At 36.2% G+C, this 19,227-nt stretch overlaps 1 protein-coding gene across 1 annotated transcript in view; it reads right to left on the reverse strand.

Annotated features, from left to right (window-relative positions):
• The window catches only part of LOC149550228 (integral membrane protein (Protein of unknown function DUF92, transmembrane)), a 77,414-nt gene that overhangs the window by 33,885 nt on the left and 24,302 nt on the right, over positions 1-19,227 (reverse strand). The window contains exon 2 of the mRNA XM_089793325.1: positions 8,942-9,195. Coding sequence (XP_089649451.1) covers positions 8,942-9,195 — 254 coding nt within the window. The remainder of the gene's footprint in view (positions 1-8,941; positions 9,196-19,227) is intronic.

Consider the following 19,227-nt stretch of genomic DNA (forward strand, 5'->3'; position numbering starts at 1 on the left):
ATATTATGCTGCAGGATTTCATCTCTGCATAGGGTACTGAAAGCATTGGATATTGGGAGAAGATGCATAGAACATTCAGGTGCATAGTATACAGTATTCACAATCTCAGACTTCCATATTAGTCTTATGCCTACATATTGCTATTGCAATGAGATAATCATTGTGACAGCAGAGCTACATTGGAACGATGTTTAGATTCTAAACAGCTATGATGCAACCTCGTTTCGATTCTATAATCTTTGCAATACAAGTTTATATAGCTGCAAGTCTGTAACAGCACAGTAGTGATTCTGAATGTGTATACCATTGAAAATACTAAGTAGCATTACTCCTATTACTACAAACAACCCACAGCAATAGATGCAAGCCAGAGAAAAGAGCTTTTTAGGAAGCAAGTGTTTCATTAAATTACAGTTAAGGGCAAGGGACATATTTTGAATATTAAATGCATTAAGGTGTTTGTCTAAATAAGTATTGTATAAATTTGAGCTAAACGGGTGATCGATGTTACAGTAGTATGTTGTCAAACCAAGATGGAACGAAAGCCTGAAGAATTAATGAAAGCGAAGTAACTCATACAGGCAACCATCTACCGTGCTATTCAAACTTATACATGTACTCCAAGTTGCTGGCAAAAACCTCAGTCCAAGTTTTGGGTTCAGAATTTGTGAATAGGTTGGACTTCAAAGGTTCATCTCATAACAACCCAGAATTGGTTAGTGCTCTGAACAAAGGCTGTGAACTTTCCTTTAATGTCTCCAAGTTGTCAAGCTATTCAAGCTCTGGAACTAAATACCGTAAGGGGAATTTCTTGACCTTATATTGTCATTAGTTCAACTTATTTATTGATAAATCAGAGCAACAGTCATTATGCTATTTCTGTGTACATATGCTTGATGTTTGAGAAATGAATTAGATTGAACGAGAGCAAAAACTAATGCAAGATTAAGTGTTGGATTTAAAAATGGCATTAGATAACTGCTTGGCAAGTGTACTTTGTCAGCTATGCAGCAAACTTAATCTGGAATCACAGGCAAGGAAAGAAGTTATCATCACTTTGAACCAGTTGGAGAGATGTTTGACAATTGTACAACAATCACCTTCTATTTTTGTTGCAGATTGCTATTGCATCTATAGCAACTACTTTAAGTCAACACAGATAGTTAAGGCATCTGAATGGTGAGATAAGGTTGTCGGTTACTACTTTCAAGGAGATCATAAGAACCTCAGCACCTCAAGATCCTTATCAAGATAGCATAATGAAGGAGGCACTACAACTAATCGTTGATAGTTTCCAGTATCTGGGGGACATCAGAGCTCATAAATTTCCTATAAGAGTTGTCATTCTAAAAGCATTTGCGGAAATCACATTGAGTAATCTCATACTTGAATTGCAAATGTATGATTTAACTCATACCATGTTTCAAAATTTCTTGGCCACAGTCAAGGAAGAACGAAATAAAGATGTTACTGCAGCCATGAAGACCATAATGCTTATGATAATTAGTGAGAGTGATGCTCATTTTCGGCTGATGCTCATTTTCGGCCTCTTATGCATATGTTGTTAGCAATTTCAAGGCAAGAACATGTTGCTTCTAAATCTGCTTAAGAGTTGGTCAACAAAGTGCTCAAACATTGTGAGCGGAAAATTGAAAAGTTCAAAAAACAATAGGCTGAAGAAGAACTAATTTCATCAAAAATACAGGTTACAAGGTCTCCCACAAAGAGTGAGAACCAAGTGAGGAAAGAGCAGATTTGTTTCACATGTCAAGAGGCCTGGACACTTAATCATATATGTAGAATTAGTAAGGAAAAAACATATTGCAGCAAAGTGGTGATGAAGGCGAAAATATAGGTGAAAATGGTGCCATGTCTCATAAGGAGGCTAAAATAACAACTTTGAATACACCCATTACTGTGCAAGGTGACAGAAGAAAGGATAATGGTTTCTAATCAACTAAGGCGGATGATATGGAAGAAAAATCAAATCGCTAAAGGTGAGGAGCACCCAAAACTCTATATAGGTGATTTGCAGATCTGTATTGATAGAACTTGTGAAGGAAAAAACTTCTTTGATGAATCCATGTATGACCATAATGCTGTCACATTAGAGCTTTATGAGTGCTGTGCTATCATCCAGTGAGATACATGAGTTTGATCATGTTTCCACAGTTGATAACCAATTAGAAAATTTAACACTGATAGCTCTTGTACCATAGATGAATTTGAACAAAATTCTTTACCAATACAAGATTTGAAGGACAGGTTATTGGTCACAGAGGAGAGAGTTGTGCAAGTTTTAACAAGGGCAAATGAATCTCACAAGTACATTAAGGATCTTAAGAGACAAAGGGGAGCTGCAAGTGAAGTCACTAGAACTCAATTGTGCACAATCAAAGAAGCTTTTGAAAGGATGAAATCAGATTACCTGCAGCTGCTAATGGATAGCGATCTTGTTATCAAGTATGCAGAATGAAAGAAAGGTCGATAAGCTTTGTCTACAGCTGACCATAACTCATTAGTCATTATAGAAGGCTGAAAATCAGACTTCAATGGCAGTCAATCCCAAGGAAAATGAAATTAATTTTATGACAAAGGAGATCGTACAAATTGTTGAAGGAATAAATAACCTTTGTGAGAATGAAAGTAAGAATAATGTTTCCACCAATCACTATTCAAATGAGGCACATTATGTTAATGAAGATCAATTAGACCAGCAAAGAAACAAACTCAAGAATTTTGATGACCAATATTTCTATGATGATTCAATTTGCAGCAATGAAATAATTGTTATGTCAAACTGTGAAGGCAAATTTCTAAGTAGGCTAAGTCTTGGAACAGCAAGAATTAATGATCCTTCAATGTTAGAAAGATTTGAGATTCTCAAAAAAGACATAATGAGAACTTCATCAGTTCAAACAGTAGTAGGCTGATTGTTTTGATGAACATAAGGAGATCACTAGGCACTATGCAATTACTCTTGAAAGGAAGCACCATTTGTTTCAAAACTTTGTTGCTATGTCTTTGGTTGTAAGTATGAATCATTGCCTTCAATGGTTATTTCAGTGAAGTTAAGAGTTGATGGTATGATGGTGAGTGTTACATATTGCCGTTTTCAAATTTCGGAAGTGTATATTGACAAGGTCTTACTAGTCGTTGATAGGAAATGCATTCTTGATGAGATCAAAAATCAGATTTTAAATTTTGACAATGTTGATACCATTTGTTGCAGTTGGGTTGAAAAATTGTTTTTATGTGACAACAGATCTCCAGAGTGGAGTTTTGACAGAGTAGAGCAGCAAAAACATGATGGGTATGTGTTCAGAAGATGTGAGCATCAGGCTTTACCAAAAGAAGGTGGCACTTATCAGCATGATTGCATTGTGAGAAATGCATATCATTTCTTTTTCAGCCCACAAGTTAATGAGTTGAGTATGCTTATGATGACTAAATGATTGGTATAAAGAAGATTTGCTGTCTACAGGATCTTCAAATTGCATTTTCCCAATGAAAGTTAAGATGGGTTACAGAGATGTAAAACTAAGAATAAGTTGAAGAATTTAAGTGACGGAAGCATTAGTTCTGTGAATCGGCCTTGGTATCCAAGGATCTTATTGATGGATGAGTTGCATCTAAACACTTTGTTTCACAATGTGATAGGTTTTGATTTCAGTTGTTTCATAATGTGTAATTGAGCTGCTTGTAGATTTATATGGGATCTTGGAATTGGTATACAAACTCATGACAACTTAATAAAATATAAAAAATGAAATTATTGGAGCTTAATGAAAATTAATAAAGTCATTTAATTTTTTAAAAAGGGGATAGTAAAGAGACGAGATAAGGAAATCGAAGAGATAAGCTGAGGGAAACTGAAGAGTCACAGGATGTGTTATTAAAGATCATGGAGAAGCTCACTAGGGATGTGTTTGGTTTTATGATTGATTTCTCTTGGAGAAATTTGGGAAGCTTTGGCTTTCAGCAGGTTTGAGAACAGAAACCCTCAAGCTTGGAGATATTGTACAGAAACCCATTGTTTGTTGGAGATATCACTCAGGTGTCTCACTTTTGCTTCAAATCCATATTTCTGATTGTAAGTTTTGTGAGTAGGATTGGATTTTTTTTTTTGGCTGTTCTGATAATTTTAAATGCAATATAACTATCGCATTTCAGAATCTCTATTTCAGCTGGATATTTATAGTTTTCAGTATAATGTGATGGATAAATTGAAATCAACTGTACACAAATTATTTGATTAAATTTTTGTGGTAAAATTCTGGAAATAATATCCTAGGGGGATACTATATCAATTCATAACAAGTTGCAAATTTAATAACAGCAAATCGTGAAGTCTGATTGGTTTTGTATCATGATAAGGAATGCAACTATCATTTTTGGATTGATCAATTTGTTTTTTGTGTATTGCATTACATTTGAATCTGTTGTGCTTGGACAATTTTGCTTGAAACAAAAAAACTCACTAGTATCCAAAATTGTTGTGTAAATTTTCTTAAAAATACAAGGGAGGAATATTTTATTTAACCACTCTTCAAGTTGTCAATATATAAACTAAACAAGGTAGGGGGTAAAGGACACCCTTGTTTGACTCAATAACAAAACACTCAAGCATACCCTCTTCAGTTCTGGTTCTTGCTCTGATCTGCTCATAGAGTTTATGCACAGCAGCTCTAAACTCTTATGGGACCCCAAGTTCTTCCATTCTGTGCCATAGTTTATCTCTAATAACGGTGTCAAAACCTCTTTTTAAGTTTGTCCATTCAACTGGAAAGACGTTTTGAGTAATTCCATTAAATATCTCCCTGGTATGTGGAGCTAGGAGATTAAGAAGCCTGCTTGCAATATCCTATGCTTTACCACATGCCAAATTTTGTATACCGCGTTTGATATCCAACTGAAAAGAGCTCACCTATAGTATCACTTGTGGATGGGTTATTCTTCTCATTTGTCCATTCATATAGGAGTTTCACGTAATCTAAACATTAAACCACTGTAATATTATTCTCTATGTGTTTTCTCTTTTGTTGTAACTCCCACCAAAAGCCTTCGGTGTTGTGGTTCCCCAAAGCAATTAATTCCTTCCTTCTTGCAGCTTTCTTTTTTTATTTTACCAATTGCTTGTATGCCGTCTTGCTATCTTTGTATGAATCCATCTGTTTGAGATATTTTTTTGCAACCTTACACCCTTCATCATACCAAGGGTTAGCAGAGAAGGTGTTTGAAAACTTCTTCAAAGGCCTAGATCCCTTACACTCATTTAAGGTCCTAGTGTTATCAAGATGGGAGATTGATTTCAATCTATCACCCTTTTATTCATCTTCTCCCCTTTCAGCGAAGCAGCGGCCTAAAAATTAATTTTTAGTATGGACATTTGTTTTACTAGGCTAAGTGGGTTATTCAGGGCACAGCCTGGTCACCCCAATTACGCTCTGAGTAAATCTCCAAAAGATACTTGAGGCAGCAAGACAGCCATGCCCTTGCCATCGTATCCATGCTCCCAGCCCTGTGTTGAGTATGTTATCATTTATGTCAAAGGTTGATAGTTGTGGTTGTACAAATCTCATATTTACTCCAAGTAATAGAAAAGTCAATGAGCTACTTGCTTGGTTGAGCTGCCTAAGGTGTTTGATGTACTTAAGTTTCTTGAGCTGGTTGGTTGTCTGGTTGAGCTAGCTAGTTGTCTAGTTGAGCTACCTAGATGTTTGCATGAGCTGGTTGGCTGTTTGGTTGAGCTGGTTGGTTATTTGCTGAAGCTGGTTGTTTGTTTACTTGTCTATTTGACCTACTTGCCTGTGTGCCATGTCATCAGTTGAATTTTCAGATGGAGTTTGCTTCTATGGAGTTTTTAATTTGAGGCCTAATTAAATACTTTACTTGAAATCGGCTTTTAATTTAATTCTCTCCTGTATTGGCAAAATGGTAATACTTCAAGTCAAATTTTTTTCCTATATTTGCCAGTCTTTGGTCACAAAATATAAGTCGGATATGAAAGGTATGGACACAACAATATTGAAGAATGTTTAATATGCATCGCAAATTTACTCCATGCGCTCATCTATATTGGCACGCGACAGCAGAGACTTTTATAATGCCTTGAATTAAAGGGAAGGAATCATTTTTTAGAATGGATGAGCTGTAGCTACAGATTTCACAGAAAAAATCTTTATGACTGGTTTAAAAAAGTTTATGTATGAGTCTGCTGAGCAGCAGTATTCATGAACCATTTCTTTTGAGGAGACTCAAAATAACATAGCTGGGTATCTTGATTCTTTGAATTAATGCTGTGGGTTACTAATTCTGCTAAGCGTGTAAGAAATCAAGAGGAAGTGTAACATTTTCAAAAAGGAGAAATCAAATAGTTCTTTAAAAAATGTTTTTATTAGAGTCAAAAAAAGGGGTATCATGGCTGCTATTAAGAAGCAGCATTCAGCATCAGATTATTTTCAGCAATACATGTAATTTTTCATCTAGCATGGAGGCATGGGATATAATACTTCCGTCAGCATCTTGATTAGTTTTAGATTCAGTGCTGTGAATTTCAGATAAACAGGTGTGAAGTGTTTCAGAATTCGAGATATTTGCTGTCTATTTTTCAGTGTGTGTTTGAGGAAAGTGTGGTTGCGGTTTGATAGTGTGTGGTATGAATTTCCACAGGGAGAATGCTCTTGAAATGTTTAACAGTGAATTTCTTGCTTGCAGGGGAATGAAGTGTCATGGTTTCTTTTTAGACCAGAAAGTGAGGATTTGATAGAGACGGTGAAAAAGATATACGTGCATTGATATTATCAAATTGGACTGGGACCTTTGAACATATTTTATGCCATGTTTTTGAAAAGATAGATACTGCTGTGCATTGAAGGAGACTGGTTAGAGTGAGATTCATGTGAAATGAATGAATGCTAGGGCATGAAGATGTGATAAAACTAAGCGACTAAGTTGTGTGGGGAGGAATTTATACCATGTCAAACTTCTGTGTTGAAGAAGTCTGGTTTTTGATAGAGCTATGCAGTTGAAGGTGTTGAGATGAAAATATCATATCAAATCCAGTGTATTTTTTAGGGTTGGGGACTCAGCTGATCGGAGCTGGTACTCTCTAACAGGGGTTGGTGCCTCAGCTGATTGGAGTTGGTGCTTCAGCTGTTCAGATTTGGTGCTTCGAAGAGGGTTAGTGCACTCTAAGAGTTGTTGCTGGTTCGTGCTCACTTTCGTAATCTGGGTCAGTGCCCATTTTGTTAACAAACAGCTATTGTATCCTGTGGTTTTTTATCCATAAAGGTTTTCCACAAGAAATTTGGTGTATGCGTCTTTATGGCTACTCTTTTATTTTTTATGTGGTTTCATGCGGTTTCACGCATTTAAAGTTTAAAAGTTCAAAAATACTGATTCACCCCACTCTTAGTATGTCTTATGTTCTCTTTAGCATGCTCCCAAACGTAGAAGCATTCATTCCTACAACAGCACCCAAACTTGAGGAGCCCAATAACATAGCATAGTTTTATAACAATATCTTAGAGATCAAGCATAGGTTTATAACAATATCTTAGATATAAATTCCATGCTTTTAAAATTGAGAAATGTAAAAGCATTTGACTTTGACTTTCAGCTAGCCCATTCAAGTTATCAAGCAATTGCATTCACTTTCACCATATTAATCTTCATACCTCATTAAAAAGTAATTGAACTAAAAATCAGTTATCTTGTACATAATTCTTGAAACTAAACTGAAATTCAAGTAATTGGTGAAGTGATGATGCTTATCAAATATGTGCTATTATCAAGCATAGCAACTTAGTAAGATTAATCTAAAATTCTTAATGATTAATACCCAAAGTTCTAGAAACAATTGTGTGATTCTACTTTAGGAATATCTAACCACAAAGACAAAATTGAAAGGTTGGTAAATGTATTAGTATCACTCATTGGCAACCATGAACCTGGGATTTTTCGAGCTCTCAGCAATAAATATAAAAAATCTAAAGAAACCCATTGACAGGATAACCCAGGGTAGAATTTTCTGATGTGTTGTATAATTTGATTAGGTCTATAGCTTACACCCTTTATGTGCTGTATAACCTGGTACAATTGTTTCAGGTCATTGACCCAGCTAGGAAGTTTAAGGGGCCAGCAAACCCCTGAATGCAGGGGTTCGAATGAATCAACCCTTTGGGAATGTTGGTCAAATTTTCAGGGTGGTTTCTGGCCCATGGTTTTATATCACCGTATAGTAATTCCACTTCCACTGTCCTAGAATGACGTGGCTATAAATACTAACGCACGGATTAATGTTAAGCACTAAAGTGAAATTTCTTATTGCATCATGCACAGTTGAATTACGACAGTAACGAGTACCATCTTTACTGAGTGTTTATTGGAAGGGTTTCCTAGGGTTGCTGATCTTATTATATTGTCAGTATACAGTTATTTACTTTCTACTGCATTCAGGATTTTGTTAGCATTGTTTCTATCACATAGGTTTATCATTATTACTCTTCTTTAAGAAACGGTTAATGCTGTATTGAAATATTTTATTTATGCTGCAAAAAAACTAGAATAGTTTGCTGGGTCTGAAGAATAAAAATTTCTAATTAAATGGCCTGTAGGACAGTCAGCCTAGCATTATATGTCTTAAGCAGTTTCAATCGTTTTCTATGCCGGACAAGGATGAGATCCCCCAATTTTCAACAACCCCCTTGCTGAATGGCATTAATATTTCAGATTTGAGAGGTTCAATTTCGAAAGAGTTACCAGCATATTCATTATCTGCCATGGCAGACAAAATTCATTTTGTTATGAATCATAATAGTAAATACTAAATATGATAGATGCTACATTCAAATATTACGATATTTGTTGAATTCATGAATAAAAGCATGTGCAGCCATATATACAGAATCCAGATAATAGACAAGAGGGAGATGTATACGTCGTTTTACCGTAGGCCTTCCCAATTTCACTGGAAACTGTATCGCTCAACTTGGTACAAAAGCTTGCAACAAATCCCAGCTGCCAAAGATTCACAAATGTCAATCCACCTAACTCAGTTATAGATGCTAATGCACATAAGCATCCTGCAGCTCCAGAACCAAAAACACTGCTTGGCCCTCTTCTTCCTTTCCTTTTCTCTGCTACTCCTTCCACCTCTTTCTGCTTTAGCTTTAGTTTTGTTACTCCTGTACCCTGTAGACCTATAATTGTTAAAAATGGCAAGTTTAATATTCCCTTTATATATCAATGTACAACACAATTCAAAATATTCTGTGACACCTAATAGCTTACTACCTACACTATAGCACACCACAAGCCACCCAATAGCAAAAACAATGAACCAAAACTGATAATGAAGTGCCCTTCAAATTGAAGTCATGAGTTACCAGTATACATACCCAGGGTCAATTTGCCAGTTCTGATCTAGAGATATCACTCAAGAAATCAATTTGAAACTTCAAGCTGGCATATATATATAATAATGATATATGGATAGAAAAGCAATCAAGACTCAAAATGCAAAAAAGAAAGTAATATGGTAAGAACTGAAAATGAAGAGTACCCAATGTCACCTTCCTAATCAGTTCAGTTCAGTCAACCGTTAGCCAATCCAGTGGGTTCCACTAGGCTAATGTGTTAGGATAGGGAATTTTGGAGATCGTTTAACAACCAAAATGGCAGTATCAGATGTTTAATTGAGTTCTGGTAGTTATTATTATGAGAATAATGACTTTTTCAGGCAGGCTTTGGTTAGTTCTCCCATACTTAGTATTTCTAGTAAATCAGTTTCAAGCATTGATGGAGCTAGTTGTCAGGTTACTATTCTAAGTATTCTTGATGGATGCACTTTTTGGAGTTCTTTCAATATTTTATGTAGTCCATTGGTTTTAAACAAAAAAACAGTAAGTTTTTAATTGGATAAAGGTAAATATTTAAGTTTCTTAGTATTTTAATTTATTAACTTAAAGGACTATCTGGCACCCAGTTGCAAAGCAAAAATGCTTGGCCTTTTTGGACTGGACGCCTCATTGGGAGAATAAAAGTGTTTTATATAAAACCAAATGCAAAGCAAAAAGAGGTGTAGCTTTTGGGGAATCTATAAAGGCAAACTTAATATAAAGGGGTAAAGGTTTCATTTGAGGACATCAAATCAATTTGGGGAATAATATATTATTCTCAAGAGAGACAATGGAAAGTTATGACTCAATTCTTATGAAAGGTGGTGACCGTTTCAACAATAATGTATAAAGGAGATTTAATTGCAAGCATTGAAGGAGGTGTAATCAATCATCACTCATGAATCCATCCAAACAAATCTTTCATCCATCAATCATTAATCCCTCAAGAAATCAGTAAAACAATCAATCAGCGAGATGGAACAAACAATCATGAAATCCACATAAATCGTCATTCATCTTCGGATCAAGAACACACACAGTACAGCAATCAAGCATAACCCTATCAAATCAAACATTATTCATTCATCATCCATCAATATACCAAACTAGCATTCACATATCATCACTTTTCAATCAATCAACAATTACTTAATCATAACTCACCAATACCTTAAATCATCAAATCAAAGGAACTCATAGGAGTACCAATCAAGGAAAACAAATGAATTAGCATTGATGCTCATAAAGAGCTGGTAAATTCATAAATTCTCAGTGACCAAGCCATAGATCACATCAGAGATTAAGTGAACACAGATGTTCCTGCCACTTGAGGGTTAAGAGTGAGTTGTCTTGTAAAGGCGTTACACGCTCTCAGGCTTAATTGGGCTGAACAGTCTTCCTCTCTAACATGGGTTCCCTCAAATTAAGTAGCTCACCCCAAGGAATGGAATCATTATGGGATATTCTTGCTGCTTACAGGCCAAGGAGTGAGTTGTTTTGGTCATGCATTGCGCACTCTTGGGCTTAATTGATCTAAACACTGAACAGCAACCCTTTGTATATTTCCTCTCCAACCTATCAATATGGTGTTAATGATAAGAAATGGAACCTTATTGCATTATTTATTTGGAGAAGATAACATGATGGTTGTTGTATATATGTAGGTTAAGATAATTACGGACATATATGTAGACATATTTGCAATTGTTGTTGAATCCTTAACCTTCATAGTAATGGATAATCTTATGGATTATTTTTCAAATATTGTCTGACATTATTGTAGGTGGTAACTCAAAGTTTATGTTGGAATAGAAATTGTTAATTGGTAAGTTGTACATAAGTGGGCTATATTTCTTAGTTTTATTGAAGTTGTGATTTAATGGCAAGTTCCAAAATTTTCCCAAAAGGGATCATTACATACTATGGGTGTATGATCTTAATGAATAGTACAAGGTTAAGGATGGCTGAGTGTATTTAATAAATGTTTCATTTTTCATACTAGTAAGTGGAATCCTCCCTCCAATTACATCAGGCTTCTACTTGTAAAAAAAATTTAAGAGATTCTGCTAGAATTTATTTCCTTTATTTTTCAAATATTGTCTGACATTATTGTAGGTGGTAACTCAAAATTTATGTTGGAACAGAAATTGTTAATTGGTAAGTTGTACATAAGTGGGCTATATTTCTCATTTTTATTGAAGTTGTGATTTAAGGGCGAACAGATTCAACAGGATTTTGCGGTCACTGTCCTCACCAAAGATCTGCATAAACATCAGCGCAATTTTGAATGCTCTTTGCCTCTGAAAAGAGATGAGAATGGAAAAGAACTTTTCCCTAAGAGTCGAGCCAATTATATTGTCTTGTCCCGCAGTGAACAAGAATTATGTGAGAAAGAAATTGCTGATTTATTGCAAAAATCTATTATCAGACCTAGCACTAGTCCATTCTCCTGCCATGTTATGTATGTCCCGAAGAAAGATGAAAATGGAAATGAGATAGCTGAAAAACGTCTGGTAGTTGATTATAGACCCTTGAATGCATGTCTTGAGAGTAATCAACATCCTTTGCCTAACAAGGATTATATTTGGCAAAGAATTCAAGGATGTAATGTGTTCAGCAAATTTGATTTGACTAAGGGGTTCTGGCAGATTAAGCTCAATGAAAAGGATAAGTATAAATCTGCATTCTCGGTGCCACAAGGACTATTTGAATGGAACTTTCTTCCATTTGGAATCAAAACAGCACCTTCTATTTTCCAAGGATTCATGGATCAAATCTTTGCACCATATGCAAAATTTATCCAGCCATATATAGATGATATCCTCATTTTTAGCCAAGATCATAAATCACATATGGAGCATTTAAAGAAATTCCTTTCCATTTGTTAAACTCATGGTCTGTGTTTGAATCCTACAAAGCTTAGTTGGTGCACTGAAAGCTTGATATTTATTGGTACAAGAATAGAGCCTAATGGTAAGCTTTATCCTCAGAATCATCTGTTGAAAGCAATTCAAAATGTTGAGGTTAAAGATAAGAAGAGTTTACAGAGATTTTTAGGCATGGTTAATTATATTGCTGGCTATTTTCAGAATATTGCAGCAGCCAGAAAACAGTTAAATAAGTTGCTTCGAAAGAATGCACCACCCTGGACAGCCAAGCATGATGAAGCAATTCAAAAAATTAAGCAAGAATGTCAACAGCTACCACCTCTTCGCATCCCAAGCAAAGGTAAGAAAATTGTGCAGACAGATGCTAGTGAAAATGCTTGGGGTGTTGTACTCCTTGAACTTGTCTCAGTCAATGGTAAGATGAAAGAAGAAATTGTCAAATTTGAATCTGGCACTTTTAAAGGCTCTAAGTTAAATTATCATTCTACTCATAAAGAGCTTTTAGCTATTGTTAATGCTTTGAAAAAGTTTCAGTTATTCATTGGTGATCAAAAGTTTGTCTTAAGAAGTGATCTTCAAAATCTTGCCAGATTCTTTAAAAGGGAATCCAAAAAACAAAGATGTTCGAGCTCGTTTGCTCAGATGGGCTCAGTTTCTTGATACTCTCGAATTTGAAATAGAACATGTAGATGGTACTAAGAATGTCTTGGCAGATTTTCTCAGTCGAGAAGGATGTCAAGAAAATCATGTTCATACTTTGAATCAACTTGTTGTTACAATTGATGGTGTTCGAGTTTTGCAACCCAATCTACAAGATACACTCACAGATAGTCAACAAGATATCTTGTCAAATCTGCATATCAAAGTCTATGCTGAACCAAGCCCATGGGAAAGATATGCTCAAGATCGTCAAGTCATACTTGAAGAAAATGCTCAAGGAAGACAAGCAGAAGCATATTGACAACAACTGTTGCAAAATGTTCGCGGTGTTCGAAAAGGACATCCAGACCAACAAATAGTGCAACAACCTAACTTGGTGACTGAAGTTGAACGAGATCAGACACAAGTGATAGATCATATGCATCAAATGTTTCAGCATCTAGCTCAAATCAATCCTGAAGATGATTGGCTACATAATGACAGGTATCCTGTTCTCCTCCATGAATTTAATCAAGTACCAGCTCAAGAACACCATGTTCGTATGATTTGTGAAAGAAAATAAGTTTATACATTCATCAGTAATGTGCCCTGGGAAGACAATCGATTCTCTATGACACAAAAGATCTATCAAGAACAAAGAGATCTTCATTTTGCTGCATCCAGGAAATTACTTACAAACTCTATCATTCAAAAACAGCCATGTCGCCCTTCTGACAATGAAATTCGAACATATTTCGCTCATACTGCTACCAGTGCCACACTGTTTGAATGGCTGGTTCATATCTTGAGTAGTACTCATATTCCCAATCAACGAAGATGGCTAGCCTCAGGAGATCCTTTTGAAATGTATTTTTGAGGTTTGTATCCTCACTCTCATGCCTTGATGCCCACTGAGGTAAATTATGGTTATTTGCATAAACTGGATTTTTATTCATATATCTCTAACCCAATAAACCAGTTTTTTTTTATCACTTTGGTCCAAGCCGTGTGCAGCGTGACACTATTGAATTGCGCAATCTTCATCATTCCACCACTCAACACAAACCCCTCTGCATGTTTACCAAATTCACTACTCTTCCTCACATAGCAGGCGTTGGTACCAGTCAACCTACAGCTTATGTTCGCCTTGATCGTAGCATCCTATGGAAGGAAGAATCTATTGAAGACCACTTAGAACGTCTATGGCAAGAAAATCATCCATCTCCTTCCAGTTCAGAAGAAGGATATGATTATGAAGCTGAGTCACCCAAAAGGTGCAGATATTAACCTAATCAGTGCGGATGTCACTGATCTGAGTCACTTAATCCTCAGAGAATAAAGATTAAGCATGGACCCTACCATGGTATAAAGGACGTCAGGTTACACCTCTAAAGTAACTACGAGTTATCCTTCTCGTGTCAAAAAGATGTGTGTAATAATGAATCTCTTCTGTAAAGTTACTTTGAAAGATTCCTTTTTGATAAGGCTTCGAGAAGTTTGAACATGTGTCCATTTTCTATGGACGGATTCCAATTATTGTAAACTCCCTTGTTTTGTAAAAGTCGGTGCTCATCCTATATAAGGGCATCAATTTCTCCATTAGAGGGCAAGAGGTTCTGAGTTCAAGTCAAGTTTAGTTGAAGTCTAGAAAGCTTTGAGTGTTTAGAAAAACATTTCAGAAGGACATAGAGAGTATGCTCTCTTCCGAAAGGAAGATCAGAAATCAGACTGTCTTCACTGAAATATGTGTCTGTAGTGTGTAGATATTCTAAGATATTGTCCACAGCTTAAGATCCTGTGTATTTTGGTATTTGGTATCAGAGCTTGGTGTTTAATATATATGCAATCTTTTGTAATTCTTGAGTTCCTTATCTGGATTCTATTCTCTCTCTTTGTTGTTTTGTTTGGTTCATGTTTGAAGTAAGTCCTCGTTATCTAGCCGTGTGAAAAGCATCTTTGAGGCAGGGAAGGTAGCACAACTCATACCGTTTTGCAGAACGAAACAGGATGGCAGAATTCCAGCATATTGAGAATGATAACAAGAATTCGAAAGATTCACTTGCAAGTCTTAGCTCTATGTTTGATACAATACATGATGTCAATATAGATGAAGATAGTTTTGCATCTGATCATGGTAAATTTGAGCTTCCATCTTAACGTTTTAAGTTACCATCTAAGAAATGGACTGAAATTTATGGTGATCTAGGGTTTCTGTCATATAAGTCTAAGTCTATATGTAAGCTTATTGAAATGCAAGTAGTTGTTAAGAATGACCAGCCTCATAGTTTCATTAATCTATTGACCAATAAAGAAATCCAAGGTCTCGTCAAACAGGCCAAACAAAAAAATGGTTTTAAGTATTTGCATATAGGTCATATTGTTGCTGGTGTTGAACCCTTGTATCGCAAAGGCATTCCTGCCACAGTTATCATAAGTCTCCTTAATGTTAGACATAATCGTTATACCGATATTTTAATGGGAGGCATTTCTGCCCCTATGGCTACAGGAGCCACTGCTTTTCATGTTGTTCCAAATTTTTCTATAAGTCTTCTTGATGACCAATTGGATAAAATCTTAATGTTTTAGTTTGGTACCCAGTATTTAGATATGAAACCTGGATCAAGAACACATGCTTTGTTCTTTGCTCTATACGGTCATTTGTTTAATACAACGGTGCCCATTGTTAAGGATCCTAGAGCAGATAAGTCTAAAGCCAAGTATTCTCTCCTCTGGCGAACAGAATCTAAAGGTGCCCAGTTAACTGTGCCTTGCATGATTAACTTAACTGATATCAAAGTTCCAAAAGAATGGATTATAGATGTCCGAGCACTTAAGCAATTGGATGCCCCTCGCAATTTAACCACTATTGCTAGTGTGCAAGAAACCGCTCATGAAGCTCGCATATCCTTTGATGATAATCATCCTTCGAGCTCATCCACTCAGTTACCCATATCTCATGCTTCTTTGTCACGAATCTCTACTTTGAGTCGTAGGCCACAGCCAAACTGTTGCCATGATAATGCAGTTCCTAATCCGACTGGTTCTTTGTTTTGTACTATATGTCAACAGTCGTTTGAAGAAAAACCTATGGTACCAAAGTGATAAAAAATAAACTAGTTTATTAGGTTAGAGATATATGAATAAAAATCCAGTTTATGCAAATAACCATAATTTACCTCAGTGGGCATCAAGGCATGAGAGTGAGGATACAAACCTCAAAAATACATTTCAAAAGGATCTCCTAAGGCTAGCCATCTTCGTTGATTGGGAATATGAGTACTACTCAAGATATGAACCGGCCATTCAAACAGTGTGGCACTAGTAGCAGTATGAGCCAACTATGTTCGAATTTCATCGTCAGAAGGGCAACATGGCTCTTTTTGAATGATAGAGTCTGTAAGTAATTTCCTGGATGCAGCAAAATGAAGATCTCTTTGTTCTTGATAGATCTTTTGTGTCATAGAGAATCGATTGTCGTCCCAGGGCACATTACTGATGAATATATAAACTTCTTTTCTTTCACAAATCATACAAACATGGTGTTCTTGAGCTGGTACTTGATTAAATTCATGGAGGAGAACACGATACCTGTCATTATGTAGCCGATCATCTTCAAGATTGATTTGAGCTAGATGCTGAAACATTTGATGCATATGATCTATCACTTGTGTCTGATCTCATTCAACTTTAGTCACCAAGTTAGGCTGTTGCACTATTTGTTGGTCTGGATGTCCTTTTCGAACACCGCGAACATTTTGCAACAGTTGTTGTCGATATGCTTCTGCCTGTCTTCCTCGAGCATTTTCTTCAAGTATGACTTGACGATCTTGAGCATATCTTTCCCATGGGCCTAGTTCAACATAGACTCTGATATGCAGATTTTACAAGATATCTTGTTGACTATCTGTGAGTGTATCTCGCAGATTGGGTTGCAAAACTCGAACACCATCAACTGTAACAAGAAGTTGATTCAAAGTATGAACATGATTTTCTTGACATCCTTCTCGACTGAGAAAATCTGCCAAGACATTCTTAGTACCTTCTACATGTTTTGTTTCAAATTCGAAAGTATCAAGAAACTGAGCCCATCTGAGCAAACGAGCTCGAACAACTTTGTTTTTGGATTCCCTTTTAAAGAATCTGACCAGATTTTGAAGATCACTTCTTAAGACAAACTTTTGATCACCAATGAATAACTGAAACTTTTTGAAAGCATTAACAACAGCCAAAAGCTCTTTGTGAGTAGAATGATAATTTAACTCAGAGCCTTTAAAAGCGCCAGATTCAAATCTGACAATTTCTTCTTTCATCTTACCATTGACTGAGACAAGTTCGAGGAGTACAGCACCCCAAGCATTTTCACTAGCATCTGTCTGCACAATTTTCTTACCTTTGCCTGGGATGCGAAGAGGTGGTAGTTGTTGACATTGTTGCTTAATTTTTTGAATTGTTTCATCATGCTTGGCTGTCCAGGGTGGTGCATTCTTTCGAAGCAACTTATTTAACTTTTCGAAGCAACTTATTTAACTCTTTTCTGGCTGCTGCAATATTCTGAAAATAGCCAGCAATATAATTAACCATGCCTAAAAATCTCTGTAAACTCTTCTTATCTTTAACCTCAACATTTTGAATTGCTTTCAACAGATGATTCTGAGGATAAAGCTTACCATTAGGCTCTATTCTTGTACCAATAAATATCAAGCTTTCAGTGCACCAACTAAGCTTTGTAGGATTCAAACACAGACCATGAGTTTAACAAATGGAAAGGAATTTCTTTAAATGCTCCATATGTGATTTATGATCTTGGCTAAAAATGAGGATATCATCTATATATGGTTGGATAAATTTTGCATATGGTGCAAAGATTTGATTCATGAATCCTTGGAAAATAGAAGGTGCTGTTTTGATTCCAAATGGAAGAACGTTCCATTCAAAGAGTCCTTGTGGCACAGAGAATGCAGATTTATACTTATCCTTTTCATTGAGCTTAATTTGCCAGAATCCCTTAGTCAAATCAAATTTGCTGAACACATTACATCCTTGAATTCTCTGCCAAATATAATCCTTGTTAGGCAAAGGATGTTGATTACTCTCAAGACATGCATTCAAGGGTCTATAATCAACTACCAGACGTTTTTCAGCTATCTCATTTCCATTTTCATCTTTCTTCGGGACATACATAACATGGCAGGAGAATGGACTAGTGCTAGGTTTTATAATAGATTTTTGCAATAAATTAGCAATTTCTTTCTCACATAATTCTTGTTCACTGCGGGACAAGACAATACAATTGGCTCAACTCTTAGGGAAAAGTTCTTTTCTATTCTCATCTCTTTTCAGAGGCAAAGAGCATTCAAAATTGCGTTGATATTTATGCAGATCTTTGGTGAGGACAGTGGCCGCAAAATCCTGTTGAATCTGTTCTAACTCTCCTCGGGTGGAAAGAGACTGGTTGGTAAACCAGACACGGGAACCAGGCAAAAGAAGCTTACGAGGAGCAGGAAAGGCCAGTTTAGGTGAATATGCACGACTTTCATTGATTTGGGGAACAATGCCAAATTGAAAGGTAAGCGTAGTGCCGGGAAAACCAACAGTATAGGGACTCCAGTGTTTCAAAGCATGGCTCCCAATGATACAATCATATTGGTCAACGGGAAATTGGAGAAACGTAGCCATACACTGGTGAGACTGGAATTGGATAGGTACAGTGGCTTGGAAACGAATAGGATTGTTGGAATGTGAAACAGAGTGGATCTGATGGAAAACATTGAGCGCGAGCAAGGTTACAATCTGCACCAGAATCAAGCAAAGCACATAGAGTGTAGGGCTTGATACCAGGCAATTTAATAGTAAGCAAGAATGCTAGGCAAGGATTGGAAATTCCTTTTAAGTAAGCAAAGGCTTGATTCTCAGGTGGTTGCATTTTTGGTTCAGGTTCGGGTGTGGACGATGCTTCCTGAGCTTGTTCAATTTCTACTAAAAGTTTATCCAAAGCACTGAGAGAACTAGTACTAGCAGTATACTCTTGCAATTCTTTTTGGATAGATGAAATTTCTCTTAACACATCAATTTTTACCGTATACAAAAAAGCAAGACGATTTGATAACCACTCTTTTCTAGAATTTTTAGCAAAAACTTTTTCAGCTAAAGGATGTGGCACATACTCGTGTTGGACGAATGACTTCTTGTTCTTCAGTCTGATCATTAGCAAAACATGCCGCAGCAAAAAGTTCTGGATATTCTTCTAAGAGTTTCTGACGGTCTGCTTCTAATTTTACCAAGTCAGCTAACACCTTTTG

Source organism: Cupressus sempervirens, chromosome 7, assembly GCF_028749045.1.
Source record: "Cupressus sempervirens isolate cs-2001-9-10 chromosome 7, ASM2874904v1, whole genome shotgun sequence".
NCBI lineage: Eukaryota > Viridiplantae > Streptophyta > Pinopsida > Cupressales > Cupressaceae > Cupressus > Cupressus sempervirens.